Raw genomic sequence first — 15,820 nt, forward strand, 5'->3', positions numbered from 1 at the left:
AAATATCCTGTCAGCGCTGCATTTTTAATGGAGACCACGCAGATGCAGGAATTATCATCGCGGCGCTTCCCTCTAGCCCTCAGTGAGTAGTCATTCAAAAGCATCCCCGGACGACTTTGCACCTCCAGGTCGAACTTAGTCAGCGTCTGGATCTGCTTCAGGTATTTCAATCATCCGGAGAAAAGTTCCATTTGTCTCTTAAAACACTGCGTCTGAGCACCGACAGCTCGTAAGACTCATCGCAGAATACACAAACACTCCATCACGGGTCAGGCTATCGGTGTCTGGTGTATATTTTCCTATTCTCTCTCCTCGTGTAGGAAAATGAGTCTGGCCTTTGGGGCTTTGTTGGCCTAATCTGCAGTCCAGTCCACACTTCTCCCACTGGTGATTGATATTTGGAGACATCGGTGGGACAAAAACAGTTTGAGTTCTGACGCTCATGAAAGACCCATCAGCCCCGTCGTCGATCAATGTGAATAAATATTTCCCACAACCCAGAAGCATTAGAATCAAGGGCGGGGAGGGGAGAAAAAAAGGAGAGGAAAGAGGAAAAATCAATTGGTCGAGAGCTTTGCTAAAAAGGGCGGTGGGAGGGCGGCGGCGGCGGTGGTGGTAGAGGGGGTACAAGGGGGGGAAAAATAGGCCTGTCAAGCTGGATGAATAATGAAGCATGTTTTCTGTGCTTCAAAGGCAAAGGAGGAAAGGCACGGTGAAGTCATGTTATGTACTCGGTGTCATCTCATGTCAAATTAATTTGAGTATCACACGAGCCAGAAGTAATGCAAAGAAAGCTGAGGCGAACACAGTGGTTTCGAACTCTTTGAACTATTCAAGTATTAATTTAGCACCTTCAAGGCTCTCAATAAGTTGCAATGAGTAATATTTGTGCCACATATCAGCAGGGGCTCTCGAGAATTGCCGATCAGTGCCAGGTTAGCGCTGCCTTACAACTTTTTTGCTGCTGAGAATTAAACCTTTCCAAATGGGCAGTTTGAAAAAGCTGTTAAAAAGACTATGATGTAGCTCATGTTAGCCACATACGGAAACAGCTAGCAAAGCTGGTCAATAAGGCCTCCACCTTAACTGGTAAACTTGCCTATAAAACTGTCCAAAAAGTGACAGCTAGGCTGCCACAAAGTTAGAAATCGGGGCAACCATCTTTAAATAATGTGCTGCTGTTTCTAAGTTTGAATAATGAGGTGTTTTCCCATTTTTCCCATTCTAAATCATAGCGTGAATGCAGCATTAGCCCGTTAGCTTAGACTGTATGAGCTAATACACTGTTAGCTTTGACTTCGCAGAGCCTGACACAGGATTCACCTAAGTTTGACTCCAGCTAGCTATCACCCTGTTAGCTTTAGCTATAGCTTAGACTTTTAGTGTTGCATCAACCGCTAACAACATCACACTTGCTAACATTTAGCAAACATCCCCTTTTTGCTAGCTGTTGATGCGTTTCTGTGAGGCCAGCTGATGCTAACTTTAGCTCGTTCTAGCTTAAATGTTTTGATGCCATCTCATCCGAGTTAGGACGGCTCCACATCTAGTGAATAGACAAAAATAATCGTTTAAATTCCCGAAGAACACATTATGCATTGACCAATGTTGTGGTAGTTTCCTACAGCTTCCACAAGATGTTACTAATGAGTCCTCTTTTTTTTTTTTTTTTTTTTTACTGAAATTCACCTTTAATTAACTTGTTTTTGGAGCAAACGAGTTCTATCAAAATGAAAACAATGGTGAAATATGAAGTGTATAGATTAGACCAGAAATAGCTCCACATACTGCACAAACGTAATCTGACTCTCATAGAAATAGAAGAGGATATAAGCTATTTCAACCACAAGCTGAGTTTTTACGCTCTTTGTCTGACAATCTGTGACACTTTAGCTGAAAACTGACTCTAACCCGAACGCAGTGATGGCATTTATGTTCTACATCCGACCATTTTCAGTCAATACAAGAGAGGCTGAGTGTCCATATTCCCTAGTTACTGCCCACCTGTCCAAACCTCATCCACCCACGATATGAATCTCTTTTTCCCTGTCTGTCTCCCCCACTCGCTTTCGTTATTTTGATAGGGGATCCATTTGCTTTAAATTGACTCATTTTGTCAGTGGGAATCGGAGCAGAGAAACTGAAGAGGGAGAAACGGGCAAGGCTGCTGCTGCTTTGATCCCTCCGACAGGCAGCGTGAAAAGTGCATTTCATAAAGGATGTTCGCCTGTGATGAGCCCGCCAGAGTGACAAATTGGGCCCCTGGTGCTTTAAATAATACACTGTGTATGGCTCCAGCCATGGTGATGTACTTCTATATTGCTAAACTGGCCTGTTAAGAAGGGTGTGTGTTGTGGGGTTGAAAGAGGGGTACGGTTAGCAACTCCAATCCAGGGCCTGTTTCACTTCCAATCATCTCCCTTTCTTGTTCATCCATGTGATACATGCAAATGCTAATGTGAAACCCACTCTCCAGTCTCCAATTGCATTCGCATCTAGATTCGGAGCTTCAAGGATAGGAAGCGACTTTTGAGTGATGACTGAAAAGAGCCTTGTTGTCTCCCTGTGGCGTTTGTTGCTGGAAACAGAATCGTGCACTGATGAATGTTTAAGATGTGGTGTGTCAGTGTCGCCGACACTCCCTCAGCTGGTGCAGCAGGGGCACGGAGTAAAAGATAGTGGAAATGTTCGGATGGGCTTTTTGCTTCTTCACGCTGCATAATTTGACCCAACATGCAAAACCTCTTAGGGATGTGGAGAGGACGAGGGTAGTGTGCACACAGCTTGTGTGCCCTTGCGCTGACACATGCATGCAGTTAAATATATAAATAAGGGTAACGTGGAAAAATATGTGCATTAATTATTGTTTGTACTTATTAATGCTTTCACCCCCAAAATACATGAAGAAGATGAATGAAGCCCATTGGGTGCTGAATTATTGATAGTAGTACTCATATTGATAAATAAACTAATAATACTAATAATAATGATACAGTACTAGTGTACTATACTATTCTCATACTATATACTATATCACTATATATTATACTTGTATATATCCCATCCTACTCTATAAGTATAACACAAGTCGTGGGTGCTTCATGTGTGCCGCTTTGCCCATAATTTAAAGGTGCAATATGTAAGAATTGGCCACCTGTCAAATTACTTATCAAAACAACTGTAGCTGCGGTTAGCTTGTTAGCTAGCTGTGCGATATTATAATATCAACTTCTATTTATGTTGATAATTGTAGTTGATTTTTGAACTTTTCAACTATAAATTCATACATATTGCCCCTTTAAGTCTGAGTTCAGGCACTGTTGTTGAGGCTAGTTCTTTTTGTTTATTGTATTCTTTTCATTTCATATACTTAAAATTACTTATTTTGTAAGTTTATCTATTAGGTAACACTTTATAACATCATTAATAAATGGTTATTTAAAGTGAATTAAACATTAGTTAATAGTTATTTCATTTTTATAAACGTCAGTTGCATGTTGATAGATTATAGAGACTACACAGTATTTATTAACATCTAAAAAGAATAATAAACGCCAGTTTACAGTTATTATAATAAACAGTTGCTTAATAAATGGTTTACAAAACATTGAATTGTTTGTTAACAGTGAAATAACTACTAACTAATGATTAATTAACTATGAATTTATCATTTATTAATAATGGTTATTATAAAGTGCTACCATTTCTGCCGCCATTTCTATCTTCATGCTGCTGTAACACCCAAATTTCCCCCGATTTCCCCCCATCTTACCTTACCTTACCTTGTCTTAATAATGAGTCATTTGATTTATTTGTAGCACATTTCAAAGTGAAAACTCTAGGATGACAGATGTCATTACATGTCAGTCATCAGCAATCCTCTCCGTAAGCCTCATTCCATTTTGCAAATGTTCGGCTTCAGATGGTCCTCCTTGGCACCAAACAGCAGATCTCCTTACCAGACTCATACAATACGCCTCCCCCTCTCTCTTATGGATGCAAACCATAATGGAGGAATCATCAGAGAAAATCTGGAGGTGGCATGACCCATAGTTGAGTCAAAGATAGAGAGTGAATAAGGAAGGTGACAGCAACAGTGCCTCTCTGCAGCAGCAAATCCAATATAGTGCTCCGGGAGGGAACAAACTGTGGCCTATCTCTGAGATAGTCTATAATCCAGGACACCTTGGCGTTATCAGGCTGTATCGCTCTGAGCTTCTGCCCGAGCAAGAGTGGCTGGAGAGTGTTTAAGGGACTCAAGAAATCAAAGATGACGATTCTGACTGAGCACTCGAGCTTCTCCTGGCAGGATCAGGTCCAACACATGATGACATTTTGTCATTGTGCAGTATATCTGGACATGTTCTTGGACCTATGACTAGTATTCAAATCGGGCTGAATTAAGACTCCTTCGCCAGATGTCTTTCACGTAGGATGAGGTCTTCAAGCTGTCACAGAAGCCTTCGATGTTTGAACACTCGAACACTGCAGGAGGTTTTACATAGTAGAGACACCCTGGTCAGACTCAAGGATACATTAAAGAGGTGCTGGAGAAGCCATTTGCTGACTGGCACTTCCTTTCAGTACTTTCATCAAGGGGCTACACTGTGCAGAGCCATTTGATGCAGTTTGTTTTTAACCCTCCCAGTAGGAGTCCTGTCTGTTCGAGAGGGAAATGTCTCTAAAACCTGTCTGATCTTTTGTTTGGTTACCCTGGGCCTTACACTGTGATGCTGTGTCGAGGAGTGTTGTCACATCCCAGTATCTTAATAATGAAGCTTGTGAGTTAAAAATAGTCAAGGCATGATACGAAACATGACCAAACAAAAGTCTGGGGTTTCCGTCATGTTTGAGACCAAGGGTCAAGAGTCACTTGCATAACTTACATCAGTGTAGTTATTTTAACACAAAGTATGATCTTTTCCTAAACCTAACCAAGTAGTTTTTGGGCCTACACCTTTCCGAGTAGTTTTGTGCCTGAACCTTAACAAGTAGTTTTGTGCCTGAACCTTACCATGTAGTTTTGTGCCTGAACCTTACCAAGTAGTTTTGTGCCTGAAGCTTACCATGTAGTTTTGTGCCTGAAGCTTACCATGTAGTTTTGTGCCTGAAGCTTACCAAGTAGTTTTGTACCTGAAGCTTACCAAGTAGTTTTGTACCTGAAGCTTACCATGTAGTTTTGTGCCTGAACCTTCACAAGTAGTTTTTGTGCCTGAACCTTAACAAGTAGTTTTGTGCCTGAACTTTAACAAGTAGTTTTGTGCCTGAACCTTAACAAGTAGTTTTGTGCCTGAACCTTAACAAGTAGTTTTGTGCCTGAACCTTAACAAGTAGTTTTGTGCCTGAACCTTAACAAGTAGTTTTGTGCCTGAACCTTACCATGTAGTTTTGTGCCTGAACCTTAACAAGTAGTTTTTGTGCCTAAACCTAACCAAGCTGTGACATTTGACAACTTTAATAACCATCCAATAGTCATAATATGTCATAAAATGTGAACAGCTTGTCCGCAAGCTTTATTTTAAAAGTGAAGCCGGATACTGCATATTACGCATTATTGCTAAGCTGTGGAGCCCTTCACGTGTGAAACTGACACTATGGGGGTAGGTAAAGTGTCATTATTTGAAGCTTAAGGCAACTGACCAAGCTGCCATATGAGACTAATTTGCTTTATCTCTGTGGGTCTTTAGATCCTAGTGGAACATCAGACAACAACAGGTTTAAGGAACTCCTTTAGTTCCTTGAAAACTAGTTCCTGGGAATAAAAGTTCCAGCTAGTGGGTGGAAGCTTGGCTTAAAGAGTTAAAAGCAGCTTTTTGGTTTAGGTTCTTGTACTGAGTGAGAGTGCGCCATCTTAAATCCACAGTCCAACCAGAGTATTATAACATTTTTGGTCCAATATTTTACAGGGGATTTTAAATTATGATGGGCATAATGTTCACAACTCCCGCAAAAGAAATGAAAGGACAGAAATTGCACAGTAAACAGTAGGCCTATGCGCGTGTCCACCTAAATCAACAGGACTTGATCAGCTCAATTCCCTTCAGAGTTTGAAGGCAGAACACAAGAGCCCATCATGTTCTGTGAACCTGCTCAAACACAGACAAACTAATCCCCCTGGAAAACACAGGCCCTGGATAATTTGCCGTCTTCTTTCTGCCCTGGAGTGGAGCTCGGCCTGCCTGTTTATGAGCCCACATGCTGAAAGAGCTGCGAGCAGCCTGTCCCTTGAGGTCAGCATAATTACCCCCACCCCGTTCCCGCCACTAGCTTTCCATTAAGGTCGTGACTCACCCATGCCTAGCTCACTCTGGCCTAGAATGTGCTAGCAGCTGAGGGCTAATTGCTACACTCAGGATGACAAGCGTGGTAGGTAGTGGGTGTTGTTTGGCTGACTCACTAGCTAACCAGCTAGCCGGCCACTGCTAACTACTCATCATCAAGTGGAGCCTTTGCTTTAGACACGAGGTGCTGAGAGATTGTTGGATCATTTTCTTTCATTGGTAGCCTCTAGAGTCGGTTTGGTGCTTTTTCCTCTATGTTGAAATGAAAATGCATGAATACAAAAGTATTTCTTAAAATGTAGGTCATACTAAATTTAAGACATAATGAAATTCTGATGCAAATGTGCTGCTACTGTTATGAGACTCTTTGCCAAGTGGTATAATACTTCTTGTTAAAGCTTCATATTTCATATGCTGCTTAGGGCAGAACATGTGCTGAACTTGAACCATCTTCTGTGCAGTCGCCGTTTATTGTAAGTGTATTAGATGAAAAAATCCACTGGAGCCACATTTATTTTAAACTCTACCTCTACAGTATGCCTCGCCGTGATGAAGATGTTTTCTCTTATTAGTGCGATCAGTAAAAAAAAAGCACAAATCACTGACCTTTTTCTTCTGCTCTTTTTTTTATTTTTTGGGAGGATTTAATCGAAATTGTATTTTGACAAATAACCATTTAATGGTGTAAAACAGGCTATTGTGTGAGCGTGCCTGGGAGTGTGCGATAAGAGTAACAGTGGAGGAGAAGCAATGACACTTCTTTTTTTCTAAAGGGAGAGGGAGAGCGAGGGAGAGGAGGGGAGATGGTGTGCGGGAGAGGGAGAATTTAGAGGAATAATAAACAATAAAAAAACACTTTTTTAAAAAAAACTGATTTAACCCCTCGTTGCTCACACTACTGCTCACAGTAGCTCAGTAAGCCCTACCATTTTCTACACACTCACCACCACCACCACCACCCTTCATCATGTGTTTGTCTTATCAAATAATACTGTGCTGCTGCTGCTTGTCTTCTTGTCTGTGGCCTGGAATGTTGCGCACACACAAGCTGCATGGTTAAAATGTGCGGTTTGCCCACGAGCACGCGGCGTCTGTATGTGTGCGAGAATGCCATATTGTTTTATCGGTTGCTAGCAGTGTTGCATGTGTGCACCATGGAAGAGCGGCTAATGCTAATCCTTACGGCTCTTCCAGAGTATTTTGTATAAGCTCAGAGTGCCGTGCCGAGGAAGAAAACAAGACGCATAAAAAAAAGAAAAAAAAAAAGGAGCTGTGGTGCTTTATTTTATACTGTAATTGGGTGTTTTTTCAGGCGTGAATGAATTACATGTACAGAGATGTGAAGTGTAGCTAGCAAAGGTGATTAGCAGTGTTATGCCTCAAGGATAACATGAAAGCCTGATGAGAAAATCTCCTTTGTTTTCAGATTTCAGAACATATTTGAGGAGATATTTTTTTGACTTGTTTCAAGCTTTTAGTCGTCAGTGTGTGTGTGTGTGTTTGTGTGTGTGTGTGTGCGTGGCAGGAAGCCAGCACCATCATTCTTATTAGCAGAGTGGATGAGTCACTCGGCTTCTTCCTCGCTGCACATCATCCTGCTGTTGTTCCACTTATAGATGGGGTCAGGGGTCGGAAGCGCTCTGAGGACGCCGGTCTGGTGCTGTTTGCATTCTAGACAGAGAAAAGTATGCTCCCAGTAAACACGGCCACCGCCTGCCGAGAGGCCGCACATGCATGTGAGCGCACATGCAAGATGGATGAGGGGGCATGACACGCGGGGACGCTTTATTTACGGGCTTCTTGAGTGCTGAGACCCGGGGAGAGAGGAGGTGAGCGGAGGGGAGGGAGAGTGCACGCCGCATTTTGATAATTGGCTGAGAGATCGTCACCAGAATGAAATTATGCCAGTTAATCTCCCCTCAATTAATTACCTCAGGAGCAGGCCGCAGTACATTCATTATTCCAGAAAGAGTATTGACCCTGCTGGAAGCGAAAAAGCAGCCATATCATACCCATAATGCCGACCTGCAGTGTTTTTTGTGACGCTAGTTAGCGTGCGAGCAGCTGGAGGACTGAAAAGGAAGTGATCCACCTGTATGTAGGCTAGAAAATGTCTCCTGGGCGGCCTTCATGTGTACTTTTGTGTGCCGAGTCTTTGTTCCACACAGAGGTCGGGCTTGTGGAAAAAGCGAGGCAAAAGGAGGTGACAGCTCATTACAAAACTCGATCAGGGCCCTGTATCTTTTCTCTCACTCACTCACTCCCCCTTTTTATTCTTTTTTCGCGCCCGTCCTGCACCTCTCGAGGCGTGGCAGGGGGGCTCCAGATTATTCCCTCAGTCGCCCTTGCCAGGCAGTAAATACTTCAAGGGGCTCAGAAGGCAGAGAATAGATCACCTGCTGCCACTTTGAACAGCATTCCTGCATTCCAGCTGGGCCTGTAAGCAGCGACGGCTAAAGCGCGAAGCTGAAGACGAGTCAGTGTCGAAAGAGGGCAAAAGCGACTGATGAAAAATCATCACTTCCATGTGCATACAACAGTAATTAAGAGTTATTTTCTGCTCCTTCGATCAAATTGGCCTCCCGCTTGCAAGATCTCGGGGTTACATATTTGAGGTTCGGATTTAACTTAACTGCGCTGCTGAAAGAATCTCCACCGCCGACGTTAATGCCATCAATTAATGCCGTCACTGGCGGTGCACGGCATGACTTGCGCTCCTCAAAGGTCATCGCTCCCCAGGACGCCGCTTTTTGTTCTCATTTTCCCATGCACCACCGCCGCGTGTTTCCCTCTCCCATCCCTCCTTAATTGTCTGGCAAACATCTCAGCAAGAGAAAGACAAATATCACTTTTTCCTGTGGATATTGTTCTGTCTGAACTCGCCGTCGCGGCGTTAATAATTCAGCAACCTGTTCTTTCGCTCGCCGCTCCTACACTTCCTCCCTCACCTTATTTTCTCCTCTCAGGCCCCCTCTTTCTTCTTCTTCTGTCTTTCTCTGCCGTTTCCTTCCTCACGTTCCCCCACAGCCACCCCCAGTTGTGTGTGTGTCTGTCTTGCCCGTCTTGTCTTTGATGCTCAGGACCTCTCGGCTGCGAGGCGATGCCACAGGGGCCCTGCAAAGCGAGACAGCCAAACACGGGGAGACTCGCTCTTACACCATAATTAGTCGGCAAGTTTCACCTAATTAAGCGGGACCCTATTAGAGGCGAGAATGAGCAGAAAGGGAGAAAGACTGCGGAGGGAACACGAGCACCCTTTCACTCCTTTTCTCCGACTCCTCGTATCACATCTCGTCTCCTTTCTTTCGCTACTCCCATTTTGTCACGAGCACTCCCAACAGCTGGTTTTCCCGGATAAATATTTCATTTTTCCCTCCCTCGGCCGCACGCAGTAATCTGTGTGACACCCGGCAATGTACACTGTCATCTCCACGCTGATTGCTCTGCTGCCGCGCCAGATAGATCTGTCCGTACAGGGAGGCCTTTGATGAGGGGCGCGAGGCAATCACGAGCCCATTTCCAAAAGCCAGACTCGCCGTTCTCACACAGACGCCCCCTCGCGCCTTTTCCCTCCCAACCCCCCTCCCGAAAAAAACCCCTTCTTCTTACCCCGTCTCGATCGAGAAGATGTCCCATTTTGGCCTGAAATTGGAACCATGCGGACGAGTTGTTAATGGCATTTGGAGGTTTCTTTTTTAGTTTCCCTGTGATGGAAGTACATTAGATTAAGTTTAGTGGCGAGATAAGCGTTGCCTTGCACACAGGGCTTCATTGTTGGGGAGTTGATTCGAGGCTAAATCAAGCTCTTTGGCTTGTTAAGCTAATGTGTGAGAGCACCTGGGAGCACATGGACTTATTTACAGGACAGTACATCCTCTGATTTCAAAGTTCCCTTCATCATCACTCTTCCTCCTCCTGCGTTCCCCTTCTGTCCTCCTGTCTTTGCTAATGTCCTCAATTCTTCCTCCTCTCTCCTCCTGTCTCCCCGACTCTCCTCTCCTCTCCACTGCTCTCTTTGGCAGTGTGTTTGGCCTGTGACGGCCCAGAGGCAGCCATGCTGTCTTCTCCACTCAATCTGCTGTTTCCCTTCTCCCAGGCCCTGACCCTGCTATACTCAGCACACACTCTCTCCCTCCTTGACTCTCTCCTTCATTCTCTCTCCATCCATCCCTCCCCCGCCGCTCTGACCCCTATCTGCTGTCCGGGGCGACTGTAATGTCTGTCAAAGACACAGCGTGGACGCACAAAAATGCACGCGGGCACGTCACCTCTGTTTTGTCCTCCTCCCTCTCACTTCTTTCCCTCCCTCCATCCCTTCCTCCCAGCGCCTCAGCTGTTTGGGTTGAGTCTGCCGGCCGGAAAAAAGAGGGCAGAAGGTCAGGGAGCTTCAGTCTGTGCAGAAGTGTTTCATAGCGGTATATGGAGAGGATGGTGCGGGGGATGGCGCGGCTCAAAAGTGAAAGCGCCTGTGACGTCGACGGATCTGGACTGGCAAGTGACTTTGCTGACATGCCACTGTGAAAACACAGTGTACTGTACTACGACACAAACAAACATGCTGAACTGTAATTGCCCAGAAATGCCCACGCAACAGACATTAGTGTGCATATGCCCAGAAGCGATGACAGTCTAACCCCTCCGCCTTTTTCTCTCTCCTTCCTACCACTGCAACATCTTAGTGCTAAAGACGCCGCATCGAATCGCTACTGTACCCCGGCAGTGGAGTTTCTTTTGAAATATCCCACAGTGTAAGCTAGTCAGCTGATAGGGTGGCTGACTAAAGCCAGCTAAGAAAAGCCGCTGCTCAACCAGTGCAGCCACTGGCCCACTTTCAGCCTCGCACAAATGAAGAAAGTCTCCACTATAGACACAGTGTGAGGCGCAAATATCTCCGAGCACCGCTGGGTAATCATCACTTCGGCGGCGCGCTTGGAATTACATCCTCTCTCTTCTGTCGTGCCCCTCTAACTCATCTGCCAATCACTCCCCTCATCCACCTCTCCCCTCCAGAAGCCTCCTTTGAGTAAATGTAAAAGAGGGCTAATGGCTTGTGGGGTATTATGAGCACCCCCTCCCACCCCGCTCACTGCTCTGCTTGGCTAAAAAGCTCTCCTCTCTCGCAGCGATGGAGATAGCCTTGCCTGTAGGACCCTGGCCGAGCCGCTGTTTTCTGGCAACAACAAGGCCTCAACCCTCGGGACTCAACCTGGGATGGAGGGGGCCTCCTCGTGCAGCTCTCAGCGTTGCAGGGAGGCTTTTTAACACAGCAGAGTGACCCACTTGTATTGTGTTATTCTGTGGTTGATAGTGTGGGCTTGCGGGATGTTTGTGAATATATAACAAAAGCCTGCTACAGTGCTGCGTGTGCTCCGAGGGCTTTTCTTTGAAGATATTTTCTACGTCCTGATTTTCTGAATTGGGTCTTGAAAGGGCCTATGGATATGTTCGGGAGCGATGTTGCGTGTCTTCTCTGCAGAAACATTCGAAACAATTACAATTGATTATTTCTCAGCCATGTTTTTAATGCATTTGCTTTCATTCTGCTGACTTACATTTTTCAGATTCATAGTAAAGTTTTAAACAAATTCGCCAGCGAGAGAAGATTCTTGCTAAAATGAATAAATAAAAGTCTTTGTTGAGAGGGTTTTAAAATTACTTTAGCCTACCCTACAGCAATTCTTAAGCCAACAGGTTCAAGTACTAGTTGAGGCTGAAGTGCCACCTCTAGTGTACTTATTTGTCCAGAGCTACAGGACAGATGGATTTACGGGGTTTAAAAGTTTAAGTGGTGGGGGGGTGACACGTTTTTGAAGGAGGAAAGCAAAAAAAAGAGCATTTTTGCTTTGATATAGCAGCCCAATTCATTAGCTCAGTGGGAAACGTCTTCATTTTTAGCAGGCCTGCAGAGTCAATGGACCGTGGCTAGGAAATAATCAGCCTCCTTTCAGCGCGCGCATCACACAAGAGCGCCGGCTAACTACCTCAGCAGCTCACCGCGCGGGGTGGCCGGGATGATGATGCCGAGGGTTTGGCTGCTTTCGAGGAGGCAGCTGAGGCGGCTTGATGAGCATACAGGGGCAGGGCGCTGGGGTCTCGTGAGAACCGCCGTGCATTGTGGGTAGCCTGATGGCTCAATCGTTGGTGTAAATGAGCAAGACGATCGGTACCTGGTGTCCGCTTGTCTCTTTGACGGCTGTGTTTGTCAAGCAGAGAAGGAGAGCTAGGGAGAAAAAGACATCTCTTCTTTCTTTCTTTCTTTCATGATCCACAGTCGCTGTTATCAGCTGGAATGTTAAAGGAGACATATTATGCTCATTTTCCGATGCACAATCTTGTTTTGGGTTACTAATAGAATAGGTTTACGTGTTTTAATGCTCAAAAAACACATTTGTTTTCTCATTCTGTCTGAAACGCTCTGTTTTAGCTCCTGTCTCTTTAAGGCCCTCCTCCTGAACACTCTGCTCTGATAGGTCAGCTCACGCACGCCTGAGCCAGCACTAGCACCCTAGCAACAACAGAGCAGCTCTGCTAAACCCATTCTTTAGGCATAAATTATGCGAAGTGTGATGTCATAAAGTCACAGAATTAAAGGCGGGGACCACTGATGAGGCGTTGTTTTCTGTAGGAGAAAAGAGCTTCTGTTGGTGCAGACTTTTTAACTTCCAACCTATAAAACACTGAAGGAAAAACGCATAATAAGTCTCCTTTAACTGTTTTTGATTGCCATTGCATCTCTCTGTTTTGCTTTATTTTCTTGCATTTCTCCTCATTTATTTTGCTATTTACATTTCATTAAACACAACTGCTCAGCTGTCGGGGCTCACTAATGACAAAAAGTTATTTGATTTTTCCATCAAGTGGCAGTTGCTCCCCCGAGGCATTGGCTATACAGTATATTGACTGGCAATCATCAGTTGATGCTTGACAAAGGTAATTTGTGACACAAAAATGGATTTCTAATAGGTATTTAGTAGAAATAAGATTTCCGGCAGCGCAGGAATGGCACTCTTGGAGTAACGTTTGGCTGAAAGGCATCCGTAGTGAATTCATGTGTTGATCAGTAGGACTGCAGAGGACTCTCATTGTCTGTTTTCCTCCTCTTTCTTTGCTGTCCTTGTCTCGGCTGCATTGTGTCGTCAGTCATGTGTCTGCTCTGCATAACACTGTTTTTTAGTTCCAGTTTCAATGCTGCTCAAGGGTTTCTCATACATTCAATATATACTATTGCACAAGTGCAAAACATAAAGAGTGATTTCTGTTCTATTTTGTTTCTTTTACAGGAGAAAAAGAGCATTAAAAGTAAGCCATGGTCCAAACTCTTGCTTTTTCTTTTATATACTATGGGCAAAGGCATGCTTGGCTTGGTTTGCACTCACCCTCGCTTCTGCTTGATTTTTGGTTTTCTCCATACTTCGCATCAGGTCATGAATAAATTACATCTAACATAGCATCTCTATAACATTGGCACTCTTATTAACTCTGGCACTGCGTAATGTCTGAGCATTCGGTCAGGGCTTCTTGGAGTAGACTCCTTCCTCCTTCCTTTTCCCGCCTCACAGTTTTCGTCTCATATCGAGCCAGCTACTCAGCTTTGGTTTGCTGCATTTGTGGATAATTATCTCTCACACATTGCATACTGGAATACACTCTTGCACTGTCTGACAGTAGTCACTGGCAGTGGGGTTTCTGTCAAACCTGTTGTCCTGGTGTAGCATCGTAAGCACATAATTTGCTTTCCACAATAATAAAGTAGACGTAGTTAATCTGAGGCCAGCTTCTAGCTAGGTAATTGGTTAAGACCCCTATTTAGTGGATTTAAGAGGATATCAGGGCGCTTTAGCCACACAAAGCTATTAAGCTACTTAGATCAGAATGTGATTGCCGTCTGTCAATCACCAGATAAGAAAATAGGGTGTTGTTTGGCGCACAAACATCCTCACCCACACACACTACAGACACACAGAGCAGGCCTAATTTTGCATCTTTAATTTCTAGACCAAGGCGAGCTGAAAAACACGAACTGACCTCCTCCCTCCTCTCTCCATCTCTGCTTCCCCTCCCCTCCCCTCCCTCCCCTTCCCCTCTCAGCACAAACACGTTTTGAAGCATGACATTATTTCAACTCTGATTCACGCCACTGTTTTTTAGTTTGAGGCTGTTGTCGTAGCCAGTGGACTCTTTTTTTTTTATCGTTTCATTGTTGTTTTCTGTTGCTGTTTCTGTCATGTGGTATGGGGGTTCTGCATGAAAAACATGCAAATTTTATCCCTACAAGCTGACTTGTGTTCAATAGAGTGATAAAATTCACAACTCACATCAGCTGTCAGCAGCAGGCTCCTGGTGACCACCGTGACCAGTTCTGATTGTTTTTCCACCTTCTCCATTAACATTCAGATGCGCTGATGACCTCATTAGGGAGAAAATGCAGATTCACGCATCTAATTTAAGAAAATTCATAAAAAGCCAACCAACATACCGCACCAAACACTTAGTGCAAGTTAGCCAAAAAAAAAGGTAGTTTCTCATTAAATATCCCACTTTAGTGAAACAAACAGCATTACTTACTTTTTCTCTCCCTCTTCTTCCTCTAGACGCCCGGCCTTTGCCTGACGTAGCCATGACTGGCAAGTGCACCCGGGAATGTGACGAGTACGGCCACTCGGACTCCTGCTGGATGCCTGTGCGCACGTCGCCTGAGCGACGGCCATCCAAGTCAACCACCACCCCACAACAACCAAAGCTTTCCACTTTCATGAGCGGCAGCGGAAGCGGCAGCAGCAGCGCAGAGCAGCCCGGCAGCCAAGAGACCCTCGCCATGGCCGCCATGGCCAACGGAGACCCCACTTCCGCTCACATGATGGGCGACCGCAACCGCAACCTTCTCAACAAGAAGATGGCCTCCTCCTCCTCCTCCTACGAGGCCTTCGGCTCGCCTTCCTATGGCTCGCCAGGAAGTGGGGAGGAGACGCTGGGCCACCCCACTGAGGAGATCCCTCTGGCACCTACCGGGGAGTACAAGCCCACGTCCTGTGGCACTCTGACGCGACGGGAGGTGTACCTGTGAGCTGGGAGGGTTTGACGCATTCAAAACTAAGCATAGCTGCTTACCCGCCACCGTTAGAGCTCTAGAAGCTTTTTAGCCGCCCTTGTTCTGCGCAAGGTAGGACTAAACTTTCTCCAAAGACTTTTACGACAGCTCCTTAATGAAAACTCTAAGTGGATATATAAACATAGTACCATTTTTTAAAGTGCTAACTCCGGCCATGACCTGGAAGAAAAGGAGGAGGAGGAAAAACTGTTGAGGGCAGTGATGGGACTTGGGATGAGGCTGTTCTACTGGCGAGTCGGGCTCTTGGGACACGATCTGCTGCCTGACAGTCAATCTGTACAATAATCAACTCATTTTACATATACAGTACATGCATGCATTAACCCCCCCACTGTTCCCCCCATGGAGGCCCCATTCCCTGAAGATGAGACTGTACAAAAAGAGACCCTTTCTTTTTCTGCTTTTTTTTCTAGAAACTTGTACATGTGGA

At 45.1% G+C, this 15,820-nt stretch overlaps 1 protein-coding gene across 2 annotated transcripts in view; it reads left to right on the forward strand.

Annotated features, from left to right (window-relative positions):
• pcdh7b (protocadherin 7b) overlaps positions 1 to 15,345 on the forward strand; it is a 110,884-nt gene extending 95,539 nt beyond the window's left edge. For both annotated transcript variants that reach the window (XM_073475615.1, XM_073475616.1), the window contains exon 3: positions 14,873 to 15,345. In XM_073475615.1, coding sequence (XP_073331716.1) covers positions 14,873 to 15,345 — 473 coding nt within the window. The remainder of the gene's footprint in view (positions 1 to 14,872) is intronic.
• The last annotated feature ends 475 nt before the right edge of the window (positions 15,346 to 15,820 follow it).

Source organism: Pagrus major, chromosome 10 (assembly GCF_040436345.1).
Source record: "Pagrus major chromosome 10, Pma_NU_1.0".
Classification (NCBI taxonomy): Eukaryota; Metazoa; Chordata; class Actinopteri; order Spariformes; family Sparidae; genus Pagrus; species Pagrus major.